The following is a 15,129-nucleotide window of genomic DNA, read 5'->3' as shown; positions in this document are numbered from 1 at the left end:
CAATACAACACACGGAACTAAGACCCAGTTCAGGAAAAGTCAAACTTCGCACTGCAGGAAAACATGTTAGGATTATGAAACAATTTAGTTTAAAAGATTATATTAGTATCCTGTGTATGTTTTAAAAATATGGTTCATATTAGAATTCAGCTAAAAATAACATGAATTTCTGACTAGATCCCTTAAAAGAATAGTAACTTCTGTTTAAAGTATGTGAAAATTATTCGGAATGTAAAATAGGTAAGGCATATTATTTCAATTGCTCCCATAAGTTGTCATTCCCGCTTCCGTTTGAAGTGGTGCTCTCTAAGTTAAGTAAAGCGAAGAAGTCAAGAAGAAAATCAGATTTGTTAAATTTAGAAAACAAAAAAACAGAGCTTTTTATTTACCTCTGGATCTTCGCCGTCAACCAGCAAGTATTTTACTCCTTTGTAAAACATGCGCTTTTTGGTAAAATATAAAATGATGAAGTCGCAAACCACAGTTGTCTGTATGAATAATGCTGTGTTATAAAGCCACTTTACATTTAAAAATTAAAAAATTGTTACCACTCCAAGAAGGGCTAGTCCAGATCCAATATTCAACATAGTTGGAAGAATGTTAAATTTCCTACCCTGACCTCGGACCTCAATAACGAAGCGAATACCGTAAGATTTGACTAGCGTTCGCCGGTTCTCTTCGTGATAATTGGCGTGTCTTATTTTAAATAAAGAAAAAGGTTGTCAGTTTAAATATGAACACAAAAGAGAGTAAACTTCGTTTTGCTGTTGTTGGTATCTCGAATATTCTGAAATTATTAAAAATTGTTTCACATATCTTACCTAAAATTCCAGCCAGGAGCGATGTTGGTATTTGGATCATCAGCTCTTCTGAAACTGTAAATAGGTTTGCAAAATTCAAGAAAATCTAAATCAAGATTGCAATTCCAGTCGATGGAGATGACGATAACTCCCCCGCGGATTGCTAGTTGTGTAAAATTTTCTCCCGCAAACGAGACTATATCTTCTATTCGGAACACAGGGCAGAAGGGATCTCTTTCTTGATTATAATGACAAGACTGGAGATAGGTTTTGTTAGCATCTTCCATGATGTTTCGTCGACGAAATGTTTTCCCAAACTTGTTGTAAAAATAATTGTAATTGTCAGAATAAACAAAAGACGTACGTATGCAACAAATATAACATACCGTTGGAAATTCGATGAAGTTTTTAATCAAAACTGTAAAATCGGCAGTTTCTTCAAGCAATGGACGATCTGTTCCCCTGTAAGGAATGAATAAAATTAAAAATCAAACATATAAACTGATTCACAAACATTTGAATGTTTGCATACAAAGGAAAAATATCTTGTTCAATAGGACACCAGGCAAATATTTCACAGACGTTAACACTTGAGTTAGCATCACTTGGAATGCAACGCCCAGTCATGGCTCCATTTCCGATCGGCAAAGATTGCCCCCTTATGCAATTCTGTGGTGAATCGCATAATGCTCCATACACATCTGGGTCCTGTAAATACACAATTTTTTTAAATAAAATATACACAAGTTTAAGATAAAGCATTGAGCACCTCACTGCAGGCTCCCCTAGTTTGATTTGGTGTAATGATAATATTCGTTGTGATGAAAAATGCGTCATTTTCGGATGGAGGTATAATCAAGTCAGAAGTATCCCAAATTCTTCTGTAGATGTCAGGAATGTTTTTGTTGGTATTCGTGAATGCAACACCTTTTACTTTCGTTACAACTGCACTTTCAACATTAGCAAACTCTTGGTAACCTTTATTGTAAACCATAACATATCTGTAATGGGGAAAATAGTACAATTTTAATGGATTGCTGGAATTAGAATTTTTACAAAAGTAAGCTTTACCCGACAATGTATGAAAGGACACACAGCTGCAGAAATCTTCCCAGTATTCCAACCTTTTTACTTCGAATATGTACTACTTTTGGTGTTTCATACCAAAATAGAAAATTAGAAAATGGTTTGAAACAGCCCATTCTGCAAAAATTACAAATGTTTACTGATCGAGTGGGATATAAATCAAACTTTGAATGCAGGTCATTGAAACTGTTGCAACTTTGGAATTTACAATCTTATGTATTAAAAAGGCATGAATTTCGGCTAGAAACTCTGTATACCAATAATGGCACGTTTTACTACTGTGAGATTTAATGGAAATGTCAACTCATGTCAAAAGTAAGAAGCAAGAACTGAACTTTAGTCAAATGTGAATGTAAAAACATGAAGATGTGCTTGGCGAACACGGAAATGAACTATCTAATCTATAATTTGTACAATTTTCAGTTGCAAAATATAATCTGCCAATAGATATCAAATTTTGAATAAACTGAGTGAGATGACACTCACAGTCTGACACTGACTGAATTTCGTCTGTATTTAAAATTGGATTATACTAACGCTGTTGCCAAGTTTTACTTCAATGGGATACAGGTTTTCCATTAGGTTTTTTAGCAAAAACATCAAATGTTCTCAAACATTTAGGATTTATTATTTTGTAGAAAGAATAAAAAAAAAAAATTATTACACATTACATGATGGTACATTTAGTACTGGCTCGCGGACGATTCGGTACCTGAAACGAATTCAATAACCCGGCCTCCCGGGAAACACCAGGATGTAACCACAGTGGTCTTTATCTGATGTAATGATAAAAATACTTTGTACAAAATTCTATAAAATACTTATAGTGTTTTTCTATGATGAAATATATGTGTTAAAAGAACACAATTACGATTTTGAATAAATTAAACAGTTAAAGCAATGATAAAAGTTGCATTATCCGAAAAACTGTCGCAAAAAGTACTTGCAATCACTAATTCTGCGACCTGAGCTTATATAACTGTTCCGTTACAGTTGTAACTTTAAATTTTTCATGATTTTAAATTGATTCGTCCATCTATTTTTTACGAAACTATGAATCGATTGAGAACTGCTGAAAATGTCGAAGAAGCCAATACTACTCAAGATTTTGACGAAAACGAAGATGAAAACGATACAGACGATGAGACTCAGCCTTCGACCTCCGGTAACAGAACCCAGGACCCAGTACCTGGCGTAGTGGTTCTAACTCTAATTTTAATTGTTTATGCCGGTTTGATGATGATCACTGGAGTCATGGTCTACTCTGCGTACGGAAATGAAAAAATTGCAATCGAAGGATTTACTCCAAGTAATAGTGCAATCAACGTCGCTGTAATAACCGGCATTTGCCCCGTCGACAACATCTGTCCGTTTGACTGCATCAAAGATCCAGACGCTTGCATCCCTCAGTCAAAGCCACCGTGCACACCTCAAGTCTGGCCGTCTAGAACCGATTGCTGGGATTCCACTGCAACCAATTGTCCAAACGGTGGATGTGCGCCGCCGGAATGTCCAATGACCACAACAACTGAACCGTCTATCCAAGCCTTCCGAAGCGCCTTTTACGAAAATCAAAGAGTGGTCGACTTGATCAATCTTTATCCGCCGCATTCACCCAACCGACTGGAAGTCGTCACAACTTTGCTGTACAAGACGGTCGAGCAATTTGCCATGTTAGGGCATTTCCATCGATGCGGAAGTTCACTCAATGGCAGGCCATTGCACACGACAATCTGTTCATTCTGCAACGACCGCTATGAGTACATTAGGTGCGCAATGTCAAACAACTTGGTGGGTCAGCTTTATCCAGATGAGCCGCCATCCGCCAATCACCTCGTTCCCATTTTCTGGGAAACGGAACTGAGTAAAATGCACGATGATTTGGTGACCAATGTGTACAAGACGTGCTGGCCAAGAAACATGGATTACATATTCGATCGCATTGAAAAGATGATACGACCGTTTGCCCTCAAGACGGCTGCGGGCGACGAGTGCCGCGTCTGCAAAGATTTCAGTAGGGCCATTTTCGATCGATGCTACACCAAGGATACGCGCTACACCTAAAAACGTTGAGTCTTCTCGATGAGTAACTTGGTTGCAAAACTCATCTTGGGATCCATGTTGAATGTATTAACTGTCAAAAACATCGTCCTTAATTCAATAAACAAAAAAAGTTACTGCAAAACACTTTAAGTTTTGAAAATATCATTTCAATTACTGTCGGCTAAACCTGAATAAAGGAATAATAAAATAAGTTTGTTGTCATGAGAGAATATCAGCATCTCCAAAAGTGAACAAATGAACCATTTATCAATCCACGAATAACATTAAATGAACCCTAGATAAAGAAAGTTTACAAATAGATATAGAACGTTACGAACTTAGGTTAGCAAGCGTAGGAAAATCCATGGAAAATTAAACTAAGTTGGTCTCTCTTTTTGTTTTAATGGGAACACAGTTGTATTGTTCTTTTCAGCACACCTAGCAAATTTTTTGTTTGTTTGTTTAATAATAACAAGAACGAATGAAAGACGAGTTGATGGAGGGGGAGGGAGTGGTAATGGTTGGTGGCAGGGTGCACCGAATACGCAATCATTGTGTCGATTGTCGTTTGTTCGGAGAAATAAAAGGGAAAATAATTGCAAAGCTGAAGTAGAAGAAAAAGATTATTAATCTATTGTTCGGGGGGTGGCAAGAACTCTAATTTTTGAATAGATATTGTCAGGGTGTGATAGGAAGAAATAAAGACGGTGAGATTGTTCTTTCCTCGAGAGGAATCGACTGATGCAACAAGCTACACTGACAACACATATTTAAAAATGGCAAAGAGGAACAAGCACGTTTCTTTTCTCATTTCTTTTAAAAAAACAGCTGATAAGTCATTCACACTATGTACAATCGTGGTGAGAAAGAGATGAGATGATCGAAAGCGAACGACGGGATCAAACTATCGAGCACCAACGACACGCAGCACTTCCTACACGACGTGTTCTCAGAAAGAAAAGACAAAAAGGGAAAACTCTCCAATGCAAAAACGAGAACACAAAATGGATGATACTATGACGATGTTGGCGCACTAGGTTTCAAAATGTACGCTTGGGAACTACCACTTATTTCCAATCTCTCACTCTGTTTCAAGAAGACAAAAAAAAAGTGCTTTTATTTTCTTTTGTGAAAACTTGAAGTTGATCTGCGTGACGTTATTGATATTGTCTCTTCCTTTGTATACCTCCCTCCACGGCTAAAAGTGCTATTTCCGCTGCATAGCAATGAAAAAAACAAAAGAATTGGTAGAAACGTAATGGTAATACTACTACTTTCGTGTTCTCAAAAGGTCACTTGTGGCTTTGGGGGGAGTGGAAAAACGACGACGCCATTAAATCCGTTTCGGAATATGTATACTGAATAATAACTTATGCAGAGATATATTAGATAGAACCGCATCGGGTGGGTGGGGGGAAAGGAAGTGTCTACGGTTCCCGAGTGCGCTCGACAACACATCAAAGACCAATGATAATACGCAAATGAATTCCTGCAAAGGGCGAGATGTAAATTCTTCTTTTTTTCTTGTTAGAGAGGATGAGAACTTGGTCCGTCGTAAGAGGAGGATTATTCTTCCTATTATGGGGGTGGGGGGCGTGTTGATGAGGTGCTTTATAGAAGGAGCTGTGTAAGGCCTGTCTTGTTTTGCCAACTATTCATTCAACAGTGCCTATACGCAATTTCAGCTCTACTTGGCCTGGGGAATTGGGTCTGTGGATGGAAGGACATGACAATCGAATATTTCAACGTATAAAAACACGAGTCATTGGGCAAATTATAAGCAGGACGTGTGAGGGGAGGGACGAGGGGAAAAAATATAGATCAAAGGTGTGGACAGACCAAAAGAGAAAATGGCGACGACCTTAGGGTGGTAGGGCCTATCACACCCGATGTTGTCGCACGTTCATTTCGTAAGCATTGGCCCGGCCTCCTTGGCCCCCTGAGTAAGCGTACGGCGACGATTCGGCACGATGGCCCCATCCACTAGCCGGACCGCCTAACATGGACAAGCAAAATTGTTAAGATTTGTTAATTAAATTAATAAAAGGAAAACAAACCTAATTACCTTTAGGTCTATTATATTGATTACGGGATTCGCCGTGAGCAGCTGGATTAGGAGCGGCAATGTAAGGAGCCGTCGGGTTGGCATGTTGTTGTTGTTGCTGCTGTTGAGGAGGCTGATGCCGCTTCCGCCGTAACGTGCTGTACGGATGCCGCAACGTTTGCGTGATACTCAAGGCGGGTTGTTTCTTTGGGTTGGACGACGGGGTGTGTACCGCGCAACACTTGATGAAGACGCCCATAAAGAGAACAAAGGCCACACCCATCAGCAAGACAGCCCACCAGTATTCCTACGTCATAAAGAACAAAAGAAAAATGATGACGATAGGTCACGAAATTTTACAACGGAAGACGAGTAGTTGTAGTACCGTGATCCATTGAGCTATAGTGAGTAGCGTTTCTCGATTGAAGAGCAAGTTCTTCAGACGAGCCAAAGGACCTTCGGCATCCACGGCACGGCACTTGAGAAAGACATCACAGTAGCCCTGGAGGAAGAAAAAGGACGACCATTATAGGGGGGGACTGTAAGGAAGTTTGTCTGACTTTTTCTTTTATTATCAACCTGATAATTGTCACAAGGAGATCCAGGTCGTAAAGAAATGCCAATGGGCAATTTCGTGATGGAAGACAATTCAGAGGTGCCTTTACACGTCGTGTTGTCGTTGCCAATCTGGCAGGCCAATTCGCATAGTTTGCGCTTGTCGTCAATGACGTTGGACGTCAGGAAACATTCCTTCATGCCAAACTTGGAACAGATTGATCCAGAACATTCACCACTCTGGCAGACCTGAGGAATTAGGGGGAGGAAAAAATCATAAATTAAAACTGACATTTTCATCCCACTTTTTGATTCGTGACTCACCTGAGTATTGCCGTTGCATTCCGTTCCGTCAGGGTTATTAGGTGGTGGAGGACATTTGGCAGAAAGACCATTGCAAAAGGCCTTTCCATTGCATTCGCCATCTTCCTTACACTGCTGTCCGGACGTAACCGGAACAAAAGTGCAATTGCGGTCGCAGCATTGGCCTTGGCTTGGGCTGCATTGAGTTCCTGAGAATAATGTGAAAATGAGGCTCATCATATAATGATTCTATCCTCGAAGCGAGGCGCCATCACGTCATTCACTCATATATATATTTCTTACTTGGTCGACGTTTGCATCCTTGAGCGGCCGGGTTGAGGGCTCTATCCGGTTCGCTGACGACGCGCGGATAACAACACTTTTCTTCGCACTCCTCATCATCGTAGCCGCAATCACATTCCTCGCCGTCTTCGACAATCTTGTTACCGCAGAAAGCGCCCTTCCAATCTGGAGAATAATAATAAAGAATGAAAAAGGGAACCATTAGTTGGTCGGCACGATCGACCGAAATGACACGATCGTTACCCGTAAAGCAGTTCTTCTTTTTCCCCTCTTCGATGGCATCCAGCACGGACGAGATGTTGCCGACGCTGCAGTTGGAAAAGCGCGAATTGTTTGGTCGCTCGCCGCTCGTTGCCGATGCGAACATGATGTAATTACCTAAACAAAAGAAACGAGAGAAATCGCGTCGTCGGTCAATGTTGGCAGACGTCAACACGACAATAGCGTGTCCGTAGTTTCTTTTATATAGTATATCTTGCGACGGCAATTTGGAATGCGTCGACTCGACTCACCATTTTGGCCTCCGGGACGACAATGGCTGGGATAATCATGGGGAGAGCCGAAATTGTGTCCAATCTCGTGGGCCAGCGTGAGTTGCGAGACTTTCGGAGGAACGCGACTATTATAGTTGACAAAGGTGATGATGCCAGTGTTGAGACTTCGCCTGGTAGTACGCGGATAGCCAGACATGTTCTCCGTGTAGACTTTGTAGCGTTCACAGATGCCACCGGAAGCGCCCGAGGGCGAGGCGACCCATGCGAGACCTAAAGTTCCGCCAGTGAAATCCCTGAAATTCCAAAGAAGCAAACAAAGAATGTTTCATTTCATTTTGAGAAAAAAAACCCACAAACAACTGATAAAAGGATGAAAATAACAATTCTTACCGGTACGTGAAGACGTAGGCCAGGCAGAAATCTTCGTGGTTCCCTTGCGAGTGGAGATTCAGGAAATTCGAGACGTCAATGTTGGGCAAACAAAATTTGTTTTCTTCGCCATTGTAATTAGGTTGACAGGCCTCGTCGTCATCGATTTTGATCCGCTGCACTTCGAATCGTGTCATGCGGTGGGGGAATTTCCCATCAAACTTTGTTTCCATATAAATAGCATTGACGGCCTTTACGTGCTGGGCAATCAGGGATGTGATCTCTTTACGCGTGTTGTCTGCATTTCTCTTCTCGGCTTCATAGAAATGCCTCCACAGCAGCGGGTCAGTCTGGATAAAGAGGGAGCAGGTCGTCCTGCTGACGTTGTTTTTGACAGTTGAGCGCCTGTCACGGCGCCCCCCATCAGATGGATTTGCATCCGGCCGGTTGGCTTGATGGCTATACTTGTACCACCAGGCCGATGATCGAGGATGGGCCGTGTTCCATCCCTGCTGGTGGTCTTTCTTGTGCCGATTCTTTTCAAGCTTGACGACCCTGTCGTTTGTATTGATCTCGTTGCTTTTCTCATCTTCGTCCGCTTTCTCTTCGTCCGTGGCTCCGTGCTGGATGTCGTCCATCCACGCGGCCACCTCATCCGTCACACCACAACCGCCCACATGTCCTATGAATCACAGAAGGGAGGAAATAAGAGAGTAAGTAAATGTCAGTAGCAATCCATTGGTCGAAAAACCGATTCGTCGAATTCCCGCCGACCGACTTTTTTCTTCTTCTTCTTCTTCTAGTTAATCGATAAGACAAGAGAAAAATGCCAAATGGAGCCAAATACCTGTGCGATGCTCTTCGTAAGGATCGACGACATGTGCTTCCTTGTAGATGATGGAGTGAAATGGATTGCGACGATGTGACTTGGCAGTCGTGGTGTTATCGGCAAAGTATTTGGTTGCCTTCTCGACGTAGTAGACGCCATCTTGGCTGTGGATTTTCCCGTCAAAGACTCCGTCAATGATCGATCCGTACACCATACTTTTTGGTTCGCCTAGGGAATCAAAGAGGGAAAAGACCATTAGCGAGTCAATTAGTCGGGACTGATTCCCTTCATCTATCACGCGGCAGCATCTCGTGAAGGAAAGAATTACATCTCTTTTTTATCACGGACAACATGGGAAATAACGCAATGCTGCTGCGAATCGCGTGAGAAATTCTACTGCCAAACGGAACTTGTGGTAAATTTCAAATTTTTCCCAAGAACTGGGTTTCGACTTTACTATTCCGGTTGTGTAACAAGTCCACCACGGACGCGGCCATGCAAACGCGCGGCTGCGATCTACACGCTAGATATTATTTTTATACATGGCCACAAAATTATCAACGTCTTGACGCCACAAGGTTTTATTTTTATTTTACTAGGACTCACCTTGAAGATGTCCTTCGTAAAGGTGCGAAGTATCGACTTGGAGGGGATGGCCTTTATGGGATACAAATTGGACATTGGGACTGAACGACGATGTGTCCCTCTTCAGTTTTAACCGGAAGGGCTTCCCGTGGCTTCGAAAATGAAGTTGAAGATAAGATTCTTCCTTTTCGCCTTCGGCATTTCGTTTGTGACGGCTGTGCTGGGCAGCTACCGCATCCGCATCGTAATCCAGCGTCTCGTAGTGAAGGACGTACTCGTTCAGCCGGTTACCCGTTTTCGTACCTACATATCGTCAATCGTCACAAAAAACATTAGAATAAATCCAGTTCAATTCATGTCTTTTTTTTCTGATCCTCGCTCTCATTAAAATGAACCCACTGTCGCCGACTGGCCTCACGATTTTCACCAAAAAGTATTTCAAACGACAATAGGGTGGATGGATTTTACCCACGCAAAACAACGTGACCAAATTGGGCCAAGGTTTCTTTTTTATTCTACATTATAATTCCATTTTCTTTTTTCGGAAAAAGTGGGGGAAATCGATTCACGTCAGCCATGCAATGCGCCCCCCATGCTCCCACCGTGGACTATAATGGGAGAAATGCATTCTTGTGGACAACACGTCTTCAATGACGTCGTTCGGATGCAAGACAGGGAAATGGAAAGGGAAACTGCTGTTTTGTGATGGGTTGTAAAACGGCGAAATGCATGGCATACAATGCGTCTAACCTTTTAATTGGAATTCCTACAACGTCACCGTGAAAAGATAGCGTGTTATAAGAAGGAGATTGGAATGGATATAGGACCAAATAACTGCTGCTGCTGCTGCCATCCCAACCGGAATGAGAGCACACACACAAAGTCGTTGGGCCAATTCCGAATGTTGATGGACACTGGTGGTGTTCAACGTAACGTAAAACCGCCATCGACAATTTGGGGTACCTCGTCTCGTAACTCGGGAGGGGATTCGGTTCGTGGTATCATTCCACTCGACTGACACAAAACAAAACAACGCCAACAAGAGAAAGAAAAGCCAAAATTAGAGGGGTAACGTGTCTTTCTTTTTCCGGTTTTGTCTTTCCTGTCTCTTTCCGCTTTCAAGGGGGGAGGATTTTGTTTTTGTGCGATCACTACTTCTATTGAAATAAAAAGATACTAATAGCCGTCTGCTGCTACTGATGTGTGTGTGTGTGTACATACTAACAGTAGCATGGCTCGTCATCCGGTGTGGACTTTGAGTCACGGCCTCCACTCATCAGAATGGACGCCAGCATTGAAAGGAAGGCGAGTTAAAACTTGCACAACAATAATGTGGCCAACAGTCATTTCCTGTTTCCAGGTGGAGGCAATACACATCATCATCATCATCACGTCTAAGAGAGAGAGAGAAAAGGGTTACACATCAAAAGAAATCCGTCGTATCTTCCTAGAATCTAAAAGTATATGTGTGTGCGAGTATGAACGAGTCTACTTGTGAAAAATAACACTGACTGCAGTGTCACTACAACTTCTGGTTAGTTTCTTTTTTTTGGGAAATTTGCGTACAAGCCATGAACCGGTACGAGAGAGAGAGAACCGAGCCGTGATAAATGATAATAAACCGGGAAATGGTAGAGAGAGATACAGTCCGTTGAACTTGAAGCTGAAACACGCATTTATAATGACGTTGGAAAAAAGTCTACTCGAATGTATGAGGTAGTACTTAATGTTTCATGACTTTCCAAGAAAAAGGAACAAAGGGTCGTCCCCCTACCGTCAAACCACTTGCGCGACGATTGCTACACTTTTTCTAGCGACAAAGAAAACACCCCAAACGTCAAGAAATTCAGATTTATAAGTCACGGGAGGGAGGAATACTGGTTTTCTCAAACGGTTGCACATTTTCATGGCCTCTGGACGAGGTGAATAACATCAGAAGAAGAAGCCGATGATGGGGCAATCACAAAAAACAGATGACTCACCGGCCGAAGTGGCGAAATGTGTGGTGACCAGATGAATGCATACTAGTAACAGCAGAAAACGCATGATTATCTTCACTGGTCTGCTCAAACAATCCAAAACCAGCAGAAGATTAGAAACAACACTATAATATATTTATATTTTTTGAAAAAAAAAAAAAAAAAGATGAGTTGAGCTAGAGAAGCGAGTACAGCTGACTGGGTATCGAACCACAGTTAAACGGCACCACTTTCGGGAGAATCACTTGAGGTAAAGTCATAATTCACTTGTGTTATGTCTTTCGCAATCAAGGGACGCTTTAAATTCCACCACCAATAACACCACAAGTCCGAATACAACCCAACACTCCGTTCTAATCCTTCGTTACTCCATTACTAACTAAAACGCTTGTCTTTTGTTCGGCCCTATCCCTCTCTGTTCTCTCGTTGAAGGCTGGGCCAATACACCCAAAACGTTGCCAAATTCATCAAAACTTTAAAGGAGCTATTAAATTTATACTAAATTTAAAAAAATGTGGAATAAATTATTAAATAAACATTGAGGAATGTGAAAGACACCATTAAAAACACATTTAGATGTAATTCAAAAAATGTTGTGGTTCTGTTTTGATTCTACAACGCTGTTTGTCAAAACAGAAAATGGCCGCCCCCCTTAGAGCAGAGGTAAATAAAGAAACTTTCAGATGTTATTTTTGTCCTTGTATTTATTGATTTCCAACTTATTTATTGGTTTCCTTTATTTTGTGCCTCGTATAGGTTCTAAAATGTTTTCGGTGTCTACATCGAACTCGTACCAAAGTGTTTACCAATGATCAAGTCGCCATGGATGGTAGGAATTTCTTTCGAAATATGACAAATAATAAGAAATGTAGTCATATATCAGGTTAATTGATGAATTTTAATTATTTACATTATAGCCGCTCGCCTGAAAATCAATTCTGAATTCCGAAAATATCAGAGAATATCAAGTCAAGAAGCAATAGCAGAAGTAAGTTGATCATTCTCGTTTCGTGCCGACATTCCAAGTGATACCCTGTTATTTTTTTGGCAGTTAATCAAGCTTGGAAACCAAGCAGAGGAAATTCTACGGACAAGTGTTGTGCAGGTCACCCCCACCGAAGAAAACACTTTCAGTAATTTATACCTTGAGATTGTGATCTTCATTCTTTATCTAATTGCCTTTTATTATTCTTTATGTGTGGCAGGACTCCATATAACAAAGGACACCTTTATGCACAACAACACGCCATATAGGGGATGATTTAGAATGTATGTTAGTGTATATGATTGTGAAAAATAGAGAGACTGTAACATTTCAACAGACATACAGTTTATTTTATTGAACATGTAAGTACAGTTTTCAAGTACCACAAAGCACAATTCATAGGCTGCCATTTGGGCCAGTCCACATGCAAAAAATCTTGCTGTTCAAGAGAATATATATATATGATGATGTTCACATCATTATACAACTGTCATGGTACCAAGGCGCTCCGATATGGCACTGCAGCAAAATCATTAAGCTGTCAAGGCACCGGAGATATGATTGATGGAGCAAACAAACTAATTCGAAAAAGGCAGTATCACAACAAATATTATTCGAACAGGCACGAGAAACAAGGACACGCAAAGGCACACATATACACATCTCCCCTCCCACAAAAACACCTCCCAAACCCAAAAAAGGGGGAAGTAACAGCTGCAAAAGTAAGGCAGAGACACAAACCACACACACACACAGTATATACGAAATAACGGCCAAAATTGTTTTTTCTTCCCCTTTTGGCACTCGGCGCACGTCATTGAGTCTCCACGGAACACAATTTAATGTACAAGAATATTCAAATTATTATTAAGACACGTAGGCAGCACTGAACAAATAAGAAATAATAATTAAAAAAACAAAAACAAAGAGTAATTGAGGCGAGATCTTCACACGCAGTCTTGTTCCATCGGAGCCCAGCCAAAAGAGACGAATTTGTCGGCTCTGATTGGCGTGCGGTTTGCCCAGCTTATTGCACTAGAACTCACTCAACGAGAAAGAAGAAGAAGCAGAGTACGCAACAGTTGCTATACTACTGAATCATTTGCAAGAAACGGTTCTCCTGCATCAGCGAATTGAGTGAAGTGTTCATGTCGTTAACAACCATGTTGTTGGCCGAGGAAGGCAACAGAGCTGCAGCAGCCGCCGCCGCCGCCGCTTCCTGTCGATCCGTTGAGCTGGAAACGGCGTCCTGGCCAGGGGAAAGCAAGGCCCGTCCGACAGCGGCCGTCTCGGCCGTCTTGGTCATTTGAGGCTCGCAAGCCCCAGGTTGTTGTTGTTGTTGCTGCTGGGGTGGTTTGTTCTCCTTAGCCGCTCGTCCGCCATTGTTGCCGTCTCCTGTCGATGACCAAGATTGGCACTGCTGGACATATTCCAATGTGCGCTGGTACGTCTCAGGACGCATATTACTCGGCGTTGTGACACCGGTAGCCACAGACGGAACGGCTGTGGCCGCGTTGTTAATCTGCTGGCTGTGCTGCTGCTGGACCGGGGTAGCTGATGGCCCCTGCTGCTGGGCAGCTCCTTGAACGCGAGCTCGGTTGATGAAATCTTGAGACTGGCTCACATCTTGGCATTGAATGGCGGATGCCACTTGGCTGTAAGGTGGCGGACGAGGATAGTTGTTGTAGGCCATCGCAGCGTTGCTCTGCATGTTGTTGTACATCAAAGACTGAGCATTGGTCGGCGGAACCTGGACGTTGGACGCTCCGTTTCCTGGACCTTGCATGGCGTTGTTCTGCCACGCAACATTATTGTGTTGTTGCTGCTGGGGGAACGGCATCGCCTGATGGTGTTGCTGTTGTTGTTGCGTCATGTTGTTGGGGGTGGGATATCCGCATTGCCAATTTTGGTTGTTTCCCGGATTGTTGTTGCAGACGGGCTGGGGCTGTTGGTGATGATGGCCGGTGCACGGAGAGCAAGGATTGTTGAATCCCTGGGCAACCGGATTGGCTTGTTGTTGGGCGGCTTGCATATGACCGCATTGTTGATTCATCATGTAGCCATTATTCATCGCCATGGCAGGTTGTTGGTTGTTGTAGTTGTTGTAAGGCATGGCATTGACGCCGGCCGCGTGGGCTGGCCCGTAGTTGGCTCCAGCCTGCGAGTAGTTTGACGGCTGCATGACGTTACATCCGACCATATTTGGTTGTTGTTGCCCTTGCTGGGCTGCCACCACACCGCTGGCGACGACAGGTGATTGTTGTTGAGCTGGGCAGGTGCCGTACATCGCAGGAGCTTGTTGCTGTTGGCCTTGAGGCTGGCCAACTTGAGCTTGATGGCAAACGGCCGGCCCATTGAAGTGCTGAGGAGCTGTGGCCGCCAATGCCGGACTGGCTTGCATTCCCAGTTGATTGCGAGCGGAAGGCGTCGGACTAATGTGCATGACGGCTCCGTTGTTGTAGCCAACCATGGTATTGTTGGGCTGATGGTGACCTGGATAATTGTGACTGCCCATCATTGTCGCTGGATTGTACTGATTAGTCATTTGCTGTTGTTGTTGTTGTTGCTGCTGTTGTTGCTGCTGTTGTTGCTGCTGAAATTGGTGGAACTGTTGCTGTTGGTGTTGTTGTTGCATCGCCCTGAACTGGTTGTGCGGAGCCGAATCCGGTCGAGGGCTTCGACCCATAAAGTAGGATCGTGGAGAGGCCATTCTTCCATCTTGATTGACGCTCACCTTTTTAAAAACAAAATTCA

The 15,129-nt window shown here is 42.7% G+C and overlaps 4 protein-coding genes across 6 annotated transcripts in view; 1 reads left to right on the top strand and 3 right to left on the bottom strand.

Annotated features, from left to right (window-relative positions):
- Positions 1-83: 83 nt before the first annotated feature.
- On the bottom strand, positions 84-2,395 carry LOC124196532 (P2X purinoceptor 4-like). Its single transcript, XM_046591665.1, has 9 exons — positions 2,373-2,395; positions 1,872-2,003; positions 1,570-1,801; positions 1,333-1,508; positions 1,187-1,262; positions 822-1,117; positions 549-696; positions 390-488; positions 84-306 (listed from the first exon to the last, which is right to left on the bottom strand). The coding sequence occupies exons 2-9, from the start codon at positions 2,000-2,002 to the stop codon at positions 256-258; spliced, it is 1,209 nt and encodes a 402-aa protein (XP_046447621.1). The 5' UTR covers position 2,003; positions 2,373-2,395; the 3' UTR covers positions 84-255.
- A 1,926-nt stretch (positions 2,396-4,321) lies between these two features.
- LOC124196516 (disintegrin and metalloproteinase domain-containing protein 10-like) lies at positions 4,322-11,830 on the bottom strand. Its single transcript, XM_046591639.1, has 12 exons — positions 11,394-11,830; positions 9,433-9,714; positions 8,845-9,054; positions 8,019-8,679; positions 7,647-7,921; positions 7,378-7,512; positions 7,135-7,299; positions 6,853-7,040; positions 6,553-6,777; positions 6,359-6,475; positions 5,995-6,280; positions 4,322-5,925 (listed from the first exon to the last, which is right to left on the bottom strand). The coding sequence occupies exons 1-12, from the start codon at positions 11,455-11,457 to the stop codon at positions 5,810-5,812; spliced, it is 2,724 nt and encodes a 907-aa protein (XP_046447595.1). The 5' UTR covers positions 11,458-11,830; the 3' UTR covers positions 4,322-5,809.
- Positions 11,831-11,954: 124 nt separating this feature from the next.
- LOC124196526 (complex III assembly factor LYRM7-like) lies at positions 11,955-12,709 on the top strand. The gene is made up of 5 exons (XM_046591652.1): positions 11,955-12,053; positions 12,147-12,219; positions 12,308-12,378; positions 12,442-12,523; positions 12,596-12,709. The coding sequence occupies exons 1-5, from the start codon at positions 12,030-12,032 to the stop codon at positions 12,649-12,651; spliced, it is 306 nt and encodes a 101-aa protein (XP_046447608.1). The 5' UTR covers positions 11,955-12,029; the 3' UTR covers positions 12,652-12,709.
- Positions 12,704-15,129, bottom strand: part of LOC124196500 (zinc finger protein GLI2-like) — a 40,719-nt gene continuing 38,293 nt past the window's right edge. For all 3 annotated transcript variants that reach the window (XM_046591616.1, XM_046591623.1, XM_046591630.1), the window contains one exon: positions 12,704-15,109. In XM_046591616.1, coding sequence (XP_046447572.1) covers positions 13,466-15,109 — 1,644 coding nt within the window. In that variant the 3' untranslated portion in view covers positions 12,704-13,465. The remainder of the gene's footprint in view (positions 15,110-15,129) is intronic.

Source organism: Daphnia pulex, chromosome 1 (assembly GCF_021134715.1).
Source record: "Daphnia pulex isolate KAP4 chromosome 1, ASM2113471v1".
NCBI lineage: Eukaryota > Metazoa > Arthropoda > Branchiopoda > Diplostraca > Daphniidae > Daphnia > Daphnia pulex.
This window is presented reverse-complemented; position numbering and strand designations above follow the sequence as displayed.